At 37.3% G+C, this 20,390-nt stretch overlaps 1 protein-coding gene across 2 annotated transcripts in view; it reads left to right on the forward strand.

Annotated features, from left to right (window-relative positions):
• Window positions 1-20,390, forward strand: part of GRB14 (growth factor receptor bound protein 14) — a 67,244-nt gene that overhangs the window by 31,401 nt on the left and 15,453 nt on the right. For both annotated transcript variants that reach the window (XM_052793307.1, XM_052793308.1), the window contains 3 exons: window positions 6,723-6,879; window positions 13,174-13,295; window positions 15,216-15,290. In XM_052793307.1, coding sequence (XP_052649267.1) covers window positions 6,723-6,879; window positions 13,174-13,295; window positions 15,216-15,290 — 354 coding nt within the window. The remainder of the gene's footprint in view (window positions 1-6,722; window positions 6,880-13,173; window positions 13,296-15,215; window positions 15,291-20,390) is intronic.

The raw sequence follows: 20,390 nt of genomic DNA on the forward strand, positions 1-20,390 counted from the left end.
TTTGTACCTTGAGAAGAAAGCAAGGTATTCTAGAACGTTGGAGCTATAGAATAGAAAATGTTGCCAGCAACAGGATCTTAAAATTCCCTTTCCTGAAGTTGACAGGAATACAAGGAGTCTGTGCATGATGGAGATTTTAAGTCTAACGCTAGTGTCACCTAAGCTACTGTATATATATCCTGTATAGTTTTCTGCATGGGAGCAGTGTTCCTTCTGCCTCTTGAAGCTATACTGTCTTCCAAATAAGAACGCAGGATTTACTGGGACATGTATTTTACATAAATTTGTTTTTTTGGATTACATGCTGGAACTCCAATTTGCCCTCTTCCCCTATGGACAGACTTCCAGGTAATTGTCCCTAATCACTGGGTGACAGTTCCTACCTGCCCAATTATACACGCTGACAAGTCTGCACAGAAATCATGTGGTACCTTGTGAACCCTCTTCAGAAGAGAGGTTGACAGGCTTAACGACCACCATTTTGGATTTGGGTGCCTAAAATATTAATGAATCCTCTGTTGTTTTGTGTCTGTGCTTCAGTTCTCTCTGTTCATTCCTCACAGGGACAGGACAAATTTTGGAAATCTCCTGTTGTGGTGATTGAGAAAACAGTTGCTTTACAATGAGCAGTTACAGTTTATCATTGTGTGCACTTTTTTTTTTTTTTTTTTTTTAGTGACAGGTGTAGATTTCTGAAAACCATGAGAATCCTTTTGGATTCTTCCCTTTGGAGGAAATACTGGAAACTGGCCTTTTAACTGTAAACTGGGATATTTAAAGGGAAGGTCTTGCATTCACACCTCATAACGAAGACAGTAGACTTTACTAATGTGCTTTTCTTTTTTTAACTAGTTGTGAGTTAACCTGCCCTTAAATATTTTTATGAATGCAGAATTTTTCTGATTCTCTCTAAAACCAAGACAGACTATTGCTAGAAGTCATAAAATAGTTCAAAATGCTAGAAATTTCCAAGTGCTTCCATTGTAGTTCAAATACACTCCAAATTCCCATACCCTCTGCCAATATCAATAAGCAAAAAACTTTGTCTAGCAGGGGGCAAGGTTGGAAGTTGGAGAACAAATGCTTCAGGCAAATAGCCTGTTAGTTAACACTAAAGACAGAGGTTAGCACAGTATCAGGCAGGATCTCAGGGGAAGGATGGCACCCTGGAGTGTAAGACTTTTTAAGGCCTGGTTTTGCATACAATAACTGTGCATTTAACATAAATGTGACTGAAATTGTAATGTAAGTACAAAATGTGCAATGTTTTATTCATGAGGGAAAAATAATTGTAGAAATGATAAGCTAATGTTAGGTGCTTGTATCTTTATAAATAAAAGTGGCCTTTTTTAAAGGTGCTGACCATCCACTGTCTTAATGGCTATGCAGGAGCATTAAGAGTCATGTAAATGTCAGGTCATTTTGATGTAGGCACCTAAATATGGACTCCATGTGCTAAGAGGTTCTTTTTCTGTTGCACCTACCTGGCTTTTTTCACACGTTAGGACTTTGTTTGAAATTTGAAATTCCTCAGTGCAGGGTATGGTCCTTCCATATGTTTGTGCTGTTTCTGCAGATTGGAACTTCCAAAACAGATGGCTTGAAGATTCTGAAGAATCAGACTTGGACACCCTTTCTTAAAAGTCTACAAAACACATTATTTAATTATTGTAGTGATGACGATTGAGTGTGGAGGAAGACTTGGGGGAGTAGAGTCCAGCATTCTCTTGCTCCTGTCTCCTCCCACACTGATTACCTTATGTACTCTTTTACTTATTCTTTGGAACAGTTTCTGATTTTTTTGCTCCTTCTGATTATTTTTTAGTATAAAACCCAGGTGTTAAATACTGGGTTATATTTCTCAACATTGATTTTACATTCTGAGTATAGATGATCAGTGGAATACAAACAATAATACATTTTATTTTGAAGCAACATTTCTTACAAAAATAATTTTTTTGAGGGATAAAGATGCATTGCTGGGATCTTGGCTGATTTTTAATATATTGAAAAATGGAAAGAGGATGCGTAGGAAAGCTGTACCTCCTTGCCTGCTCCCATAGGCGATGAAAATGATTGACGCTTGTCATGCTCAGCTTGATGTTTTCCTCTTATAAGAAGATCTCGGAGCTACTAATTTCTTACTTCCAGTGGCTTAAATGGAAGCTGGTGAGATGTTTCTTTTTGTGACCTTGGGAAGAACTAAAATCTCCTTGTATTTATAAACTAGACAGGAAAGAAAAAGATTTGAGCACTACTGAGGCAACTTTGTGTAACTGTCCACTAATAGGTGTAGTCAAGGGAAGTTAAATAGCTTGCTTTAGAACAAAGCTTGAGAGTGTATGGTATTGAAAGCTGTAGTGACAACTTCTTCTCAATTAGCAGCTCTTTTCTTGCGTGCTACTCCTCAGACAAATTTTCAGGGGAAAAAATGGAAGAGAGTGGGGATGATCGGCCAGCCTAATGCATGATGATAACTGCTAATAAAAATAAAGAAGTGGTCACTCAAGCATCCTCATCTCCATAGGAGGTCAGCATAACTGCATCTTTAGCATAATCCTGCTACCCTTTGTTGAAGCATCCTCTGCTTCTGGGAAGAGAAGTATTTATTGCAACATATTTCCAAGGAAAAACGGGATTTTGAATTTATGCTTTTTCATCTGGTCCGCTCCCCTTGGAACAAATACATTCCCAGCAAATCCTACAAGAGGCTTTGCTTCAAACACAGCAGAAAGTGCAGACTGAGCAACTTTTTCTAATTAAAAAACCCCTCAAAGGTCACTCTTAACTGATGAGATTTACACCATCACATTCAATTCATTAAACTAAAACTGTAACAGAAGTTCAGAAGGGTCTATTAGGTGGCTGCCTGTCTGTTGTCTCCTGCTGTATTTGAATCCCTTGCAAGGAAGAGAAAAAGGGCACAGCATTTGTGTTTTGTAAGGTAGCACGTGTCACAGCTGTGAGCTGGGTGATCCCTTGTCCTAGACTTGCGCAGGATTTATTTCCCTATACTGAGAAAGCTGAGTGAGAATACTCACAGAGAATATAAACTCTGTGGGTTTTTTCCGTTGTTTTTTGTTGTTGTGTTGTTTTGTTTTGTTTTAGCTGTGCTCCTGTAGTCCAAGGCCACCTCCAAGGCTTCCCACTCCCCGAGTTGAATGGCCGCAGGCAGCTCATTATCATGACTTGTGTTGCTGTCTTCAGCATTTTAAAAAGTCTTTTTCTATTTCTTCAGCAATAAGAGTGTAGTCATCTGCACTGTGACTCTTAACCCTTTTAAAAAGAATTTCTGTAAAAATCGTCCGTCAAGGGCCTCAGCATGGGCTGTACGTGCTCTTGCTGTAAAACAAGCACACCACCTAGCTTGATGAGTACCTGGAGAAAACTGTAGTTGCTAGTATGTGCTGGCAGGGTCCCTAGCCAGGGCACTGGCGTGCATTCTTACCCTGGCTGTATTGCGAGAATATTGAGAAATAGAACAGAGTATTTCAGTTGGAAGGGACCGACAGTGATCATCTAGTCCAATACTAGAAAAGTCACTTTAATTCTCTCCTTTCCTTTCCCCTTGTATACTGTCTCTCTCCTTTCTGGCACTTCAGCCTGTAAAATCTTTTAGATTCAGCCTGACACAGACTTACTGGAGAGGCTCATGAAGCTGTCCCTGACCTTCAGTGCTGCCCAGAGTAGGACATGTTTTAAGGTGATAGGATGCTGTTTTGTCTACTCACCTGTACAGCCCACCATCCCGTTCACAGCACACCCTGCTAGACACCTCTTTTAATTTCATCTTTGAATCCTTGTAAATACTGCAGGAATTTAATAATTCATGCTGGTTTATCTTGAACTGCAGAACATTGTTTCTGTGTGACTGGAGTAGGAGTTTAAGTAAGTTGTGTGTGTGGAACAAGACCCCCACTGCAAGCAGGTTGCATTGCTACCAGTCTCACTTGCTTAGCAGCGGGAATGTTGCCAAAGCATAGACATCGTATAAAACCAACTGTAGCCATCAACCACGGCTGCTTGGGCAGTATCAATCAATGAATTCAATATCAATGTGGTCTTTTTGCATTTTGTATGAAATGTAAGTACTGAGCTGTAGCTTAGGCCTGTGGAAACTTTGGATTGACTTTCTCCAAGGTCTGCCTGTTTTCCATGGAAGACTCTGCTTTGAGATGGTTCATTCATGAGAAGAGAGAGATTTTCACTACTTTAGAAGCGTGATTTTAATGTTTGCTGTATCCTGGAGATTGGTGTTGTGACAAGGGTGGCTGAACCTCGTGTGGAACTCTTGAGCTGTCATTATTTATTAGCTGAAATATTAAAGCAAATCGTCATGGACTTCATGCTGATCTAATATGCAGGGCCAAAGTTTGTAACAATTGCTGTATATGTAGTTCTATAGAGAAAAGCAGGTTTTTGGAGAGGAGTAGGGCCATCAGTGTGCTTTAATCTCTATGTGGTTTTCAAATGGAGTCCTTTTTCCTTGTTCTGATGTTTGGAAAGCATGGGTGAGCTGATGTGATTTTTCTTTTTTTTTTTTTTTTTTTTCTGTTAGTTGGAGAGAAGCAGGTGGCAGGAGATACAGTTGCAGCTCCTTGCTCACTTTCCTGCCAACTTCTGTAGATACCAGAGGAAGGGCTGCTGTAACAAGTTAGGGCAACAATACATTGCTGATAGTTCATTAGATGCTTGAAATAAGCATGTGTTTAGTAAGGTAGCAATTAAGGACTGGCTGACAATAACATGCTTGTTTGTCTTTAAAGTAAGAACTTGTGTCTTGTTGTTTAATGAAGGGTTTACAATGGTATTTAGGTTTTGTGCATGAAGTTCAGGTTAGATGTGTATTCTGATGAATATGGATAAATTGAATAAACTGAGAGGAGGATCTTTGGGATAAATTAAAAACATCTTGGATGCCCTTTGTCTTAAGGATGTCTGTTCTTTGGGACAGGCAGGGTAGGCAGGGTAGTTTAACCTGTGCCGAGTTCCTTGCTGTTGTGGTCAAGAGTGTCACTAGCAAGTGAGCTGCTTAGTGTTTCCATTGGCACAGTACACAGCAGGCACTGCACTGCGGAGGGACGTTCAGACTCTTACTGTTTAGATGGAAAGGGAATAATGTTGCTCAGTGTTACTTCACACTACTGAAAAATGTAAATGTTGGGGAATAAATCCCATTCTTACAGATGAATTCATGCATTCACTTCCCAATCTCATGACATTGAGTGGCTTTTGGGTGAAAATGCTTGTTTGAAAATACAAAGAGTAAAAAAGATGCATTCTGGACTTGATCACTCACTGTGTTTCTGAGTACCTGGAAAACTTTTATGGCATGTTTAATGTTGCATCAAATCTTCTCTACCTACTGCTCATGTTTACCTGCCTGTTTGTGTTTATAAAAAAATCTCAAACATCTGTTTTATTTTAGGAACTATGTTACTATTCCAAGATACAGTACCACAGATAAGAGTTGATCTTTGTGTCAAGAGTCTCAATATTTTTCACTTTTTGTGTTTTGTCTACTTTTAAAAAATGAGAAATAGAGGAAATCTAACAGAGTATTGAGTTTCTTGACTGCTGTGAGGAATATGAAATTATTTTCTACTCTTATACAAAAACCCCTTCTGTGTTGACTTTAGTGGGATTAGTCACTGTGCAGAGCTTCTGAAGACAGAGCACTAGTGATTTGCATCAATTCAATCCAATTCACTGATTCATCTGAATCATTTGATTCATCCTTCTTCAGAGAAAAAATACAGGAAAAAATACCAAAATGATCATGCGTTCTTTCAAACAGTCAATATGCAATAAGACTTCCTCAGCCTTTTCATTTGAAACTAAGTGTAAGCAGGTTTAGCTTCAACTCTTCAAAGAACTTAATGGACACCCATTCTTCAGGACTCTAAAATGTGTACCAATGTTGAAAAATAATTTCTTTTTACTGAAATTTAAAAGTTGAAATGACAAGGATAAGTCATGAGAGTTTGTATTGCCTCCTTCCCCCCCATACCCCAATGTACTTAATAGAATAAACTTGGAAAAACAACTGAGGTAAAACACAATAAAAAATGTCTACTTTGTGATAAGTTTTTTGCATGTATATCTTCTAGAACATTTTATTTACTTTCCTGGTCCTCATATGATGGTAATTCTTTTCCATGTATGATGTTTTTGATTCTGTATGTATGTATATATGCCTTTTTTTACTCATAGTTCCAGTTCTTGCTTGTCAAAATTTGAAGCAGCTCTCTAGCATCTCCTATTTTTATTTTCTATAGAATCGTGAGCATCTCGAATCTGATTGCCGTTCTCTGAACTAACTCTAGCTTTATCAAATCTTTCCGCAGTTCTGCAGTCACAGAGTTCTTGAGTTTCACTGTTTATCCTCTGTGGTTTCTTCTTTAGTTTATATAAGAATGTACAGTTTCACTGGCTTTATTTACCTCTCCATTACAATTTTTTTTTTTAAAGTGGATGCACCAATCTGTCCAGTGTCCTGTGGCAAGGGATGTCCATTAGCTAGATTTAGAATTGGGATGTGCTTTGCTCAGCTGTTTTGTTCTCAATTATGCCATTGCACTAGAGAGAAATGGCTGTCTTTAGTATTGCATCCTAAGTGTATAGGTTCTTGTTTCAGTCATGAAGCTGAGAGAGGAACGTATTTGGACTAACTGAATCAAAGATTAAACTTACGGATATTTTAGCTTTTGTATTTATTGCAGGTAATTAAAGTGTATAGTGAAGATGATACTAGCAGAGCTTTGGAAGTACCAAGTGATATAACAGCCAGGGATGTATGTCAGCTGTTGATATTGAAGAACCACTATATTGATGACCACAGCTGGACTCTGTTTGAACAACTTACCCACACAGGTTTAGGTAAGGCTAATACTATACAATGGTATGGCAGTAAATAAGGTGTTTGGTTTTCATTTTCAGGTAGAAGTACAATTGTATTAGAAAAGCTTGGAAGCAAAATGATGGGAGGGCTTATGTGAATTTGTTCTTTTGGGGGTTTGTTCCTTCTGTTTCTCTTTTTTTGAAAGCATGGCTATAAAGTACATTTTGTCATAGTATATTTTCCTCACACTGCTTGATCTGCCTCTGTAAGAGTGATTTGGAAGACACTGACCGTTAAGGTTCTTACTGCAAATTCTTCCTTGCTTTTCTTTGGCAGTTCTTCCTCTTTTACTAGTATTTCGTGCTTATCTCTAGCAAGACTTGGGTTATTTTCATTGCAAATAAAATCTTTGTTGTTTCCAACACACCTGAATGAAATCTCTGATGTCAAGGACAGAAAGTGGTTACACAGTGCTATTCTATCTGGACAATAGGACTCAGTCTTCAGAAGCAACATCAGAGTAGGCTGTCAGTATTTTCCTTCAATACAGTCAGTTTGGATAGGACTACTTAAAAAGCAAAAGAAAACCATTCTTCTAAACTTTCAGTTATGGACCAATGAATTGTGTTGAAGTTAATTTATGCTTAGTATTTTAAGTTGCTGGAAACGAAATGCTCTGAACTCCTTCCACATCATCAGTGTTCCTCTAATGTAAAAACCCCCTTTTTCTATTACACAGTTTAAAAGGTGTACTCTGTGGTTTCAGATTACAACTATGATTTTAACTTCTGGTCTCTATTCCTTTTTGTAGTGTATAGACCTAATTTTGTGGTATAAAAACACATTAAGACAAATTAAATATAGGGAGAAAGGGGATGTTTGCAGAGATGTAAAAAATGCAGAACACAGGAAAGACTTCACTCAGCAAAAGATGAGTTTAGAAGCCCACTGCTAGAATGTAGTACTGAATTGATACTCTAGTCAGACAATCTTACTTCCTTTTGCAGCACTATGTTTCAGTACTGTATTGTGTTTCATTTTGATAGGGAATTATATCAGAAAAATCTACTAGAAGACAAATGCCATAAAAAATATGGTTTTAATTTCATGTCACTCAAAGTTTCTATATTATTCTTGAACTTTGCACTGTACTAGAGTTACCAAAGGTAGTACTACTTCTGCAATGTCAAGGGCAGTTCCAGCTGCTAGTGCAAAGTGTGGCTTGAGAAAGAGGATGGTTTGGGGGCCTTCCTGCATTCTAAAATACACTGAAAACTCCTTGGAGTCATTAATTCTCAGAAGAGTCTGCACTGGTACCTGGTAATTCCAGTACTGTTGATTTAAAAAAACCCACACACCATCAACAAAACCCCAAACACCCCCCCCCCCCCCCAACACACACCATGGATATTTATATATGACTGAAAGCTATTGTTAAACTCCCTTTCTGTGTGTGTATCTAGGGAATCTGGACTCGTGCAGTTGTGTAAAATAAACTTGACTGTGCATCTCTGACTGTATTATGTTTAACAGCCGTATTTTAAAGATGAACTACGAAAGCTAAAACTGTTTTCTGCCCTTTTCTGCACCTTTATCCTATGAAGGCAGCCACAAACATTTTTCAAATTTTTTTTTCTTGCTTTGTAACATTTCAAAGATATTTATAACCTTTTGCACTGAACGTATCAGTTGTAAGATGCTTCCAGCCCAGAGTAAGGTCAGAGTTAAATCTGGGTCGAGGCTATAAATGACTGACTGCTACAGAAGAGGAGGTATAAAAATGGCTTTAGACAACACTACTATATAAATAGTAGAAGTGTTTTCTGTATTTTATAGTGTGGCTGGTGTTTAAGTAGTGTAGCAACTATTGAAGAAGACACTTTTGACAATCCATGCCAGAACAATAGTGGCATTGTTTCTCTAGGTTTATTTATTTGCACGATACGCTTTTTGTCAAGTAGTGTGTTTGCTTCAATCTGAAGCATTTCTTGGAAGATTTCAATATCAAATCATTAGCGAAGTTGCTTTTCCTAAGATTCTGAAATTCTCAAAATTGCTGGCATGCAGGTCTGAAGACCTGCATTCACCATATGGTCTTCTGATTGCTCCAGCTGCTTTGGGCATAATTTTAGAAAAGGTGAATTTTTCATTTTTAAAATAAAATTATTTCCTAGATGATGAGAATGGCAATTCAGCATTAGTAGCCAAGGAAAGGAATAACTTGAGATATAATCTGTTTGTTTTTTTTTTAATTATACTGAATAATAATAATGGATTTATTTTTATGATACTGTTAGATCTGGTTTTGTTTGAAAGGTTTAACATACTGCTCTCGACTTGCTTTAAGTATATTCTTAAGCACTGGATGAGTAGCGTGGAAAAATATTTTTCAAATGATGATTTAGTTTTGGACTATTTGCTATTTATTACTCTGTTGTATGTTTTACCCATGGAAATTTGGTCAGTCTTTTTCTGCTCCCAAGTTAAATGAATGGATATAGAAAGGAGAAGTACCGTGAGTGTGTGTGTGTCTGTGTAAATTCCAGTATGATGGGGATTAATAATTCATTCATCAATTAGTGAACATTTTCTTTAATATCTAACAGCTGTCTGAATACTCCTGAATTAGATATAATTGCATGAATCTTAGTGAGCTGAGCACAGTGTTCTGCTTTTAATCAAGACAGACATTAATTACATCACCGGAGTGTGACTTTATTGCTGTGTGGAGGTATCTGCATGTGAAGGTTAAAAAAAGAAAAAAAAAAAAAATCTCACCTAAAAGAAAACATAAACCCACGGTCTGTATATTCCTGTTTTCACAAGCCTCTATGTCCTTTATTGTGAAGCTGTATTATTGAACATTAAGCATGGTTGTGTCCTCACTGCTTTGCATGACAAGTGCTGAACATGTGGTGTTGACTCGGGGCGAGTGGGCAGGTGAGATGTTTCCTCCACCTGCACTGCTTCCCCGGGGTGCTGGCCGGTGCACCCCATCTGCCTGCCATGGGGCACCCACGCTGTGCTCGGCCCACTGCTGCTGCCTCATCACCCAGGATGCTCAGCCTTCCTACCCGCCTCCAAAGTTTTGCAGTAGCCTGGGCTCCAAGTACAACAATTATTACAGCACTATAAATCGCAATATATTTCAGAACTGTGTGCTTCTGGTATGTGTCCTGTTTGTCTGAAGCTATTGAATTCAAAGAAATTCTTGGATGTTTTTCACCTTGTCTAAGATCATTGAAGGCAGCTGAGGTATGCCTAGATTTGGATGATGCCATGTCATCCCTGCTACTAGGTACCTTGGTGCTGGAGTCCCATACTTCCACTGCAATTCCCCTGTACAGGGCAGGCGGTGAAAACAGAACAGTTTTCCACAGCAGTTCTCCTTTTCAAGGAAAGTACTGTCTTCATCCTGAAATTTTTCCTTTGCTAGTGAGAAATTTTTTTTTGACAAAACAGGCACATCATTGTTGTGTTTCAGTCTCTCATTTTGATTTCACTATCTGCATTCTTTTAGGTAGTCTAAAGGCTCACAAAGCTCTATCTCTGCAATAGTACTGGGCAATGGCTTTTCTGTTTTTTATGTAGTTTAAATTTTTTTCCCCCTGCTGGGTGGCTAGAGAGGAGGCTATTTGAAATGTGTTCTGTCATGCACTTCAATATTAAATCTTCTTTCATGCGCTTTAGGTACTTTCCATAATTAAGGAGACTGTTTTGGACTGTAGCAGATGCTCCTCATGTTAGAGATAATAGTAACAAAGAGGTGGTAGAGAGGAAGGTGGACACTCTCTAGGCTAGCTGGAAGAGAAAAAATGATCTAACTAAACCAAAGTGCAGCTTTTTCATGGCAACATTTAGGGATTTGATTACAGGGCTGTGTTTTGGAGGGCACTAACTCAGTGTTTCAGTTCCTTCAAGAAAGTAAGTTGAATCAATTGTAAAATATTCTATGATGTGACACCTTAAAAATAAAGAAATACCAGCATCCTTACCTATCCATTGGGGTGATGCAGAATGTCTTATTTTTGTACAAGAAGTAAGTCTTGAGGAAATGGTATTTTCTTAAATGTCACAATGCCAAGCATTTAAGAGTTTTAAATGTCATCCCAGAGGAGCACTTTCTCTATATAAAACTGAAAGGAAAAAAAATGCTGGCTTTCAGTAAGAGCTACAGTTCTTTAGTGGCTCTTTACCCCTGCATCTGAAGAATGTGTTTTGGAGTAGAGCAGCCTGTACAAGATTTTAAAATGCTCACTTTTCTTTCAGTATTTTGGGGGTATTTTTTGTTTTCTGAATTGCTTTATGTTTTTATTTGCTTCATTTGATCTGTTTACAAAATGTGAGTTCTGTGTAGCATCCTTAATCTCTGTCTTTATGGGCTCAAGAATGAGTTAAATTCAATGAAGAATGAGTTAAAATCAGTGGAAGTTTAACTTCTCCCTACTTGATCTGTAGATCATGAGAGTGCTTTGTCTTCTGTTAGTCGTGAGCTCGATATTTTCCTACTGAGATGAAATTTAGCTGTATGAGTGTATTGTCTCTAAATTTGCTAGCTGGAAACTAACTGAAGAAGCTTACAGATTTGCAGGCTACAATAAGGCTGTTACCCACCAGGTTGGACAGTGCGGAAGCATGAAGCAGTGATTGGCGAAAGAGGTGGCAAGAGAAGATCAATAAAAAGATGCTATAGTTCTAGTTCTTTGTTTAGCCAGGACCACTTGCAAAAATTTACCATTTACATTCATTTAATGTTACACCTAATTAGTTTTTTAAAAAATCTATACTATTCTTTTATCTGTTACGATTTCTAAAAAGTTTTCTGAACAGGCAGTTGTATGAGAGCATCAACATTCATTTAAAGTATATCATAAAATCCCTTATGGTAATTCAGTGAAGTGGAGAAAATGTGATCAGAAGATTGTGAGTTACATGGTTTTTTATAATATATTTTTAATTGCCTTTTCCCTTTGAAACTGTGATCAGAATTGGATGTTAAAACCCCATAATTGGCAAGGAGACATAAATTTAGATCTCAAACCTATTCTTAACCCGTAACTCATTGTTAGAGTGTAATTTAAATTTGGAGGTGCCAGTGATCATTTAAATAAAATCGACAACTTTGTTCAACTTCATCTTGTTCTCATTAGTTTGAGTCTACAACAAAGTACAAGTGGCCACAAAAACTGTATACTCATTTGGAAGCTTGTTCATCCTTTTTTTGTAACATGATTTCATAAGCTGCTGAAATTTATTAAAAAAAAAAAAAGAAAGTATAAATAGTGGCGTACAGGAATTACCCATAGTCTTTCAGGATTTATGCTTAACCTCCTGCACTATGAGTAGTCCCATTGCATTACTCAGAATATGCAACACGTCAACGTACACAGCACATCTACAGGAAAGTTTTTAAATTCTATCTTTCCTGTAAGTGCATTTCATATTGCTGTAAAATTGAAAAATTCACTCAACAATCTGAGTGGCAGAAGCAGTCTATAGCAGTGAGAATACAGATTCTGAATGCCAGTGCTGTGGTACAAATAACTGAATTCTTTGGCTTTTCTTCCCCTCGCCCCACTGCAAAGCCAAGCTACACATTAGGATTCACTTTGTAGGTTATTTTTCTGTTTTGTTTTCTTTTTTAGGTTTTTTTCATGGCTTACTTTTACCATTCCTTTTGCATATGCTACTTCTATGGCTGCTAAAATTCTCAGTATCCCTGGTTTGTGCAAAAACATTAACGCACTGAAATGCCCTAAGTTCATTGGCAGTTTTGGAAATGCTTCAGGATATAGTAGGGGCCTGGAGAGAAGATGACAAACTCGTGCTTTTCTATATTGCAGATAACTTTCACTTTACGAATGATACATTAGAGAAAGGAGCGTTAGAAGGACATTCCTGACACCCCAGGCAGGCTGAGTGAGTGGTTAAAGTGTTCTGCTGCCACCTGCCCCATGCATCACACACCAGGAACTGCCTGGCTTCTGCAGGGTGAACGTGGATCTGGCCATGAAATGGAGTAAAGCCCTCAGCTGCCCCTGTAAAAGAAAACAGCAACAACAAAACACATCCCCCCCCTCCCCCCCCCCCCACCCACCTGTGACCTACCTCAGAAATGGGGCCCTACTGGGGTGGAACAGTAATGTGGTGTAACGTGGACCTGATTAATGGACTGTGTTCAGATTGCTTGTTTCATGTTTTGTATTCATGTAAATTAATTTAATTTAATAATATTTTTATTATCTGACCCTTCTGTTTTCATGTTCTACTCTTAGGTTCTTTGGTGCAGGTTATGTGTTGGGGTTTTTTAATTTGTTTGGTTTTTTTTACAGGAAGAGCTATAGAGGACCATGAATTAGTGATGGAAGTCCAGTCAAATTGGGTAATGGAAGAGGAAAACAAACTGTATTTTAGAAAAAATTATGCAAAGTATGAGTTTTTTAAAAATCCACTGGTAAGTCCTAACATTACGTCTGTGAAGTGGTGCAATTGCTGTTGCTGCAGAAAAGTCTTTTTTGTTGCACACAGATAGGCAGAGTATAAAGCTGTTGGTGTAACATGAGTCAAAAGGAATAATTGGGAGGGAATATATGGGATATAGGAATATATTGTAGTGCATGTAACTGTTGGCCTGTCCCTTTGTTGTGATTGTAAAACATCCATGTTCATACTTCTTTTTTTTTGGGTGAGGGAGGCAGACATGGGTTTAACTTTATTGAAGTTTGCACACTACGACCTACGACAAAATAAAATTTTTGAAATCAAGTGAAGTTTCCATCAAGTGACAACAAAATATAAAATGAAGCAGTGTGAGGAGGAGCATCTGTAGCAAAGATGATTTTATTGTTAAAGTGAAAATTGAATGTTATGGCCCAGTGCTGCCCAATGGCAGCTTCTCACTGCTGCAGCTAAATGACAACTGACACAAAAGGCCATGAGCAGCCATAACCTATTAGGAGTAAGTGAAAGTGAAGCCAAAGTTAGTGTATGTAAGGAGTGGAAAGAGAGTAGACACAACTCATAACTCAAGGATGTTGCCAAAGGTTAATGCTGCTGATTTGGACCTTGGCTGATGGCAAAGGCCACGGAAGCAGTCCTGGCTCAGCAGGAGAAACTCACCATGTGGTTGCTCAAATGCATAGTGTATTTGGATCACTCCTAATGCTGTCTCTTATAAAGCCAGCTTGTTTCAGATGTCAAAGGGAGAAATAGCAGATATGTATGAAGACTTGAAAGGTGAAAAGTAGAAGGGAACTCAAATTACCTACCTGTGAAAAGGATGAAAAGGTAAATATTAAGATATCAAAAGATAGAAGAGATCTGAGGGTTTTTTTCTTGCTCCACCTCTGTTTATCTGGGCAAATCATGTAATCCCCTGACACGGAGATACCACTGCACTAGTGAAAAATTCTAAGCTTGAGATGGTCTCCAGTTAGTAGAGAACCAGCTGTGGAACCATCTATGGAGTGTGGCAGACATGCAACTATGACTAGCGTCAGCAGCTGTGGCTCATCAGTCCTTACTGTTCCTGTTGAGTCATTCTTCTGGGTACTGCGGTCCCAGGTGTAGCAAGAATGCTTTATCAGAAATGAGTTGATATGAATTAACCCTACCAGTAGTTCAGTTTTATTAAAAATGAAAGTCAGTGGACATTGAATGGTCACGGGAATATTAGCTTCAAACTTGTCCAAGCCTTGAGAAAATTCTATTATTAATGCCCAAACTCTTGGCTGGTTCATGTCTGCATGACTATATTGAACTTCCCAGCTGCAGGTCAGTCCCATAAATTACCCCTTGAGCTTTCCTTGGTAATGAAATTGGCACTTGAAATGTGGACTTTTTAACCACATGGTATTAATGTAGTCAGATTTTGATAATTCGTATCATAAAAAATGGACAATTAAAAAAACGTGAGAGGACTTGTTCTCTATTAATCTAAGTTATTCCAGAATATTTTATTGGGTTTCTAGTATAATGAAAACAATAGAAAACAATATATTTTTCAGCATGTTGGTGTATATCCTCTACTTTGTAGCATATTGAATCCCCAGGCAAGTCTTATATGTCAGCAGCAATAGAAATTACTACTAGAAAAACAACACTAAGGGCCAAGTACTGCAATACAACTTGCACTGGTGTATGAAACCCTCTTGCTTCCAGAGACCATTCATGTCTTCTCAAAATTCTAAGTTTTTCAGCAAATAATATATAGGATGTCACCAACTTAGGAGTGATATTAAGATAAGCTTAAATTATTGGATCAGAGAATCTGCAGAATTGCACTGCATTGAGAACTTTAATTTTACATCCAAAAGAGATAGGAAGTTTTATATTTATTTTTATGGAACTTTGATACAAATTGTTACTGTTACAGAGCTTTTTTCCAGATCATATGATATCTTTTCCAAGTGAGACCAATGCAGCTGTAAGCCACACTGGGATATTACAGGTATGTAATCTTTGAATGAAGATGAGCCAGCATAGCTCAGAATTTCCCACGGTCTGTGTTGTGTGAGCATAGTTCTTTGTCACTGTTGGATCTGTTGCTAGGTTTGAATAACTCAAAACATGGTTAATGACTTTTTTTCCTTATGAGATATGAAGTGATGTGTCCTTTCCAGACAGTTATTATATGACCACACTTGGAAACTTGCACATTCTTTCAGAATCAAAGAGTGCCAAAGCAGACAAAATGCAGTAAAAATGGTTAATACCTTTATTGGGTGTTTTAGGTAAAAGACCCTGTTTCCTTAAAAAGATGGAGTGCTGCAGTACTCAGCACATACTTAACAGAAGGCCTTGGTAGAACACTGAGGAACTGGTAATGTGATACAAATGGATATAAAAAAAAGAGTTAAATGGTTAAATTTAATGAGTAGAAAATTTAGACTGACTAGTATGATTTGTTAGCTTGAAGGCTACTGTAGCCTTCGAAAAAAAATACGGTAGGTCACTCAGTGTTAGTCATCTTTTAAGTGGACACAAGATTTTAATTTACAGTGGGAATAATTTCACAGAATGACCATATCAGGGATCATCATCTTACTTCTCAAAGAGGGGAAAAATGAGTAATAAAGGTGGAAACATACACATCACTCTTGTTTGCTTGTCACTAGAAAAATTAATTAATCGAAGAACTTTCACTGGTCTTAGGACAACAACCTTATGTGTAAGTTTTGAGGATAATGACTGGAAAGGCAGCAGAATAACACAAGATATTTAAGGAGGAACTAAAATACAGAAATTACAAAATTTTTTTTGCATCTATATAATAAATTCTACCTTAGCATCCACCAGTAAACGAAAAACATTAAAGAACTAATTCTCAAAGCATTCTTCTGTATTAAATAGTTATATCCTTATAGAAGCGGGTGTTAGTCAGGAGGTTAAGATTATCCCAAATATAGTAAAAAATGTTTCAAATTAAATTTGACATGTGCTAGATTCTGTAAATCATACAAACCTAAATAAAAACTTTGTAATTTCAGAAGGTGCTGCATATCTATATGAAAATTGGTTCACTTTTGCTACCTAAATAGCAAATAGATTTTGCAGTTTAACGTAAACATTTAATTTAGAAAATCTTGTTCCCTGTGTTAATAGAACTTTATATTTTTGCTTGCAAATGTAATTTGGTAGTTTGAAAAAAATAATAAGGACTTTTATAATGGAACTGTTTGCCCATATACTCTTGCACAGAACTTACTTAAGCCTATATTGTGATATGTAGAATGTATGCAGAGCTTGTGGGTAAGATTAAGAATAATTCTAAATATACATATTTACATCCCATTTTGACAGCTTAACAAATTTGTTGTGAGGTCTCCTCTGTTGCTGTTTTGTGTTGTATTGTCTGATTAATTGTATTTCATCAAATAAAACTTACTAGGCACAAAGTAGAGAATACCTTTGTGGATTGTGCAGCTGTTATGCATGTTTCAGCAGAAGCTGTTGGGTAAATTGTTTACAGTGAGTTGCTATTTCCTTGGAAACTTTCATTAAGACAGGTTAATGGGCTTGCATTATTATTTGTGATGTGCTTGGTCAAGTATCAAGAGAGACATTAGTTTTAACAACTCAATGCTTACAAGTGATGAAAAAATCACTTGTGATACTTCTATAGCTTTTTGTGGATTGAGCTGTAAGCAAGTAAAATGTTTTTCAAGTATGTTTTTCTTGAATTTCATTGAAAGTGAAAGAGTGAGCATTTTGGCTGATGACTTTAGATCAGGGCTTCTAAATAGCCTCAAAACCAAAAAAAAGCTTACCTGTCTTCTATCCATTTAGCATGTGCTAAGTAAAACTACTAGGTCTGACAGATACCAAATGTCTATGTATACCGAAGAGAGAGGTTTAATCTCTGCCGTGGAGATCTTTAGCCTAAAAAAAGAAGTGTATCATTGTGTGGATTAGAGTATGTCTGCTCTGAGACACAATGCTGTATGTACATGTCTAGTGGTAGGCAGTGTGGATCATTTGGAACTTGCTTTAGGTTATTTTTGCCAGTTGGATGCTTTAAAACATGTCAAAAATGAACGTAGTATGAAGATTTTAATCTGAGGCTTCTCCTCATAGTAATGAAGTAATGAATTATTCATAGTAATTAATTATTTTCAGAACTTGGGGTGGGTTGGTTGGTTGTTTTTTGAGAATTAGCAACTTTCATAGGTGAGCAAAAAATTAATTCACTTGGTCTAATTAGATGTGAAACTGTTGTTGAATGCAATTTTAAATGGGGCTTGTGACTTGTTTAAAACATTGTCTGCTTATTGGAACAACTCTTATTTTAGACAAATTCATGTATGTACTAGGTCCTTTTGTATTCATATTCATGACAGCATTTCCAATGAATAGACTGCACAGCATAGATAGTGTTGACATAATTGAGTCCTCCTGAGTTAGTAGGTGAAACCCTAACCTCACTGAAGTCAATACATTTTTTTTAAATTACTTTGAAGGGTCAAAATTTTATCCTAGGTTTCTTTCATTTTGTTTTTGTCTGCAAATAACATTTCTCCAATTTTGTAGTTCTGTTTTTTCAATCTTTGATTGTATTTATAGCAGAATTCTTTTCACTGTGCAGTATGTCAACCAGTGTTTTAAATTTAACAGTGACATCTTCAAAGTAGAAGGATGAAATTACTTGGGTAATTACACTTTTCTCTGGTTTTGCTTTAAGAATAGACCTATCCCCTCCCCCCCGCCTTGTCATTGTTTAAGAGATGCAATTGATACTCAGGTTCTGTAGGTAGACTTGAAGTTTAGAGTTCAATTCTTCTGTTGACCAATTTAGCTGCTTCTTTCTGATAGCTTTTTACATATAATGTGAATACATTAAAAAAAGCTATTGTAAATAGCACATGTCCAAGCCATCTTCCAGAACAATGAAAAAAAACTTGCACCTGATGTTGAATATATTAAAGAAGGGAGCATATGTCTTTCCTAAATAAACATAAAAAAAAAAAAAGTTAGATATGCAAAAATTAAGTTAAAGACAGAACAGGATTACCAAGACAAACCCTCATAATTTTGTGAAAGATAGAATTACTGGTAGTGTCTTTTCCTTTTGCCCTTTCCCCATTGCCATCTCTTGCCCCAAGTTCTTAGTTCCCATTCTCTGCTTTCACAGATTTAAGATTCAAGCTTTCATTTCTTTAAATCTCTCTGCCACAGCAAGTCCCTCTTTCTCTGACCAATTTCTCATCTGACTCTGTTCCAGTCTTCAGGCTGAAATAGCCATGCACTGAATTTCAGCCTCTTGTCAATCTCCTAGATGTGTCCTAGTCTGCCCGTTGCCTTTCCCTATCTTCCAGTCTAGGTTTTGCTGGCCTTTCTCCCAGTCTAAACCCCTCGGATTGACTGAAGTTTATAGGAGACCATACTGAGAATCAGTATCAGTTCTTCACTGGAATTACTTGGTGCCCCCAAAATTTATCAGCAGATTGAGGGGAAAATCCTGCTCGTTGCTAGTAGCATTGGGCTGGATCATGGCTGGCTGTCATCACATCTTTGAAGAAATCAGTCATCAAATTCAAACTTGATTCACAGATGGTTTCTTTAACTCTCCAAAATAGTGTGTAAGTGCTCAAGAAGCAGCCACCTTAGCAAATGTTGTTGTCTTCGCTACTGCAACCATTCTGTCATTGAAAATGTTGAATGTGCAGACAAATAAATTGTATAGTTGGGAGTGCAGCTCTCAATCTTTATTGCATTCAGTGACATCTAGTATTTCTGCATTTTTTGTTATTATATTCCCCCAAGACAGTGCAATGTTTTTCCTCTTCTGTTGTTTTTTCACTTGTTGATTGATTTGATATTTTGGTTTGTTTTTTTCCAACAAAACACATTTATTTGCTTTGGGTTTTGTTCATATTGATTTTAAATTAGTTGGTTTTACAGCTAATCAAATCATAATCGAGTCCTTGATGCTGTCCTATATTAGTATCTGAAAGACATGGTGACATTTAACACCACCCTACCTATCACGTTATATATTTCACTGGATGGGGGAGAGGGTGCAAGCTTATTTCTGCATATTGTGTGACCAGTAATCCCTGTCTGCAGCATACTATCATTTAACTCTCCTCACTTCTTCTTCATACATTAAGGACTTTTCTTATTTTTCTTATTTTTGTCCTATTTTGATTACATCTTATCTGCATAAACAGGGATCCATTCCCCTCTATAAGAAACTTCCATGTACCTCCACTAAAAAACCCCCAACAAACCAAAACAACAAAAAACCCAACCAATACCAACCTGCAACAAAAAAACCTCAGGGAAGTTATCTTTTCTACTATCTTTAGTTTTAGATGTTTTTTACAGACACTCTGAAATATTTTTACTGCTCATTCCTTCTGACAGTTAATGGTTTTGTCTACAGCTTGTTTGTGTTATATTTTCTCACACAGTCCTTGGCTGTCTTAGAAAGAAAAAGTTGAATCTAGGATTGCCTTTTCCCTAGCATTATTGCTACTTTATTTTAATTGATAGCATGGGTACAACAGTGACTGTTGAAGCTGAGCTTTGTATTGCTCTTCCACTTTGGTCTGCTGAGTAAGAAAAGCATTTTTCATGACAGCACTTCTGGTTTGAAGCTCTTATGGCAGAAATCCTGGGGAAGACACTTGTGCAGGCTGGGAGCCAACCACTCCTTTCATCTTCAGCAGAGATACTAAAGACTAAAAAAAATGCTCTTTTGTTTTTACCTAAATTGACTCTTTTAGACTTTCCTAAAGCTTCCATTTGACTTTGTTCATGGAGTTGTCATGGTTTAACCCCAGCAGGCAGCTAAGCACCACGCAGCCACTCACTCACTTCCCGCCCCACCCAGTGGGATGGGGGAGAGAATCAGGAAAAGAAGTAAAACTCGTGGGTTGAGGTAAGAACGGTTTAATAAAAGAGAAAAGAAGAAACTAACAGTAATAATGGTAACACTAGTAAAATGACAATAGTAATAATAAAAGGATTGGAATATACAAGTGATGCACAATGCAATTGCTCACCACCCACCAACCGACGCCCAGTTAGTCCCCGAGCAGCGACCCCC

This window comes from Harpia harpyja, chromosome 7, assembly GCF_026419915.1.
Source record: "Harpia harpyja isolate bHarHar1 chromosome 7, bHarHar1 primary haplotype, whole genome shotgun sequence".
In the NCBI taxonomy this organism is placed as follows: Eukaryota; Metazoa; Chordata; class Aves; order Accipitriformes; family Accipitridae; genus Harpia; species Harpia harpyja.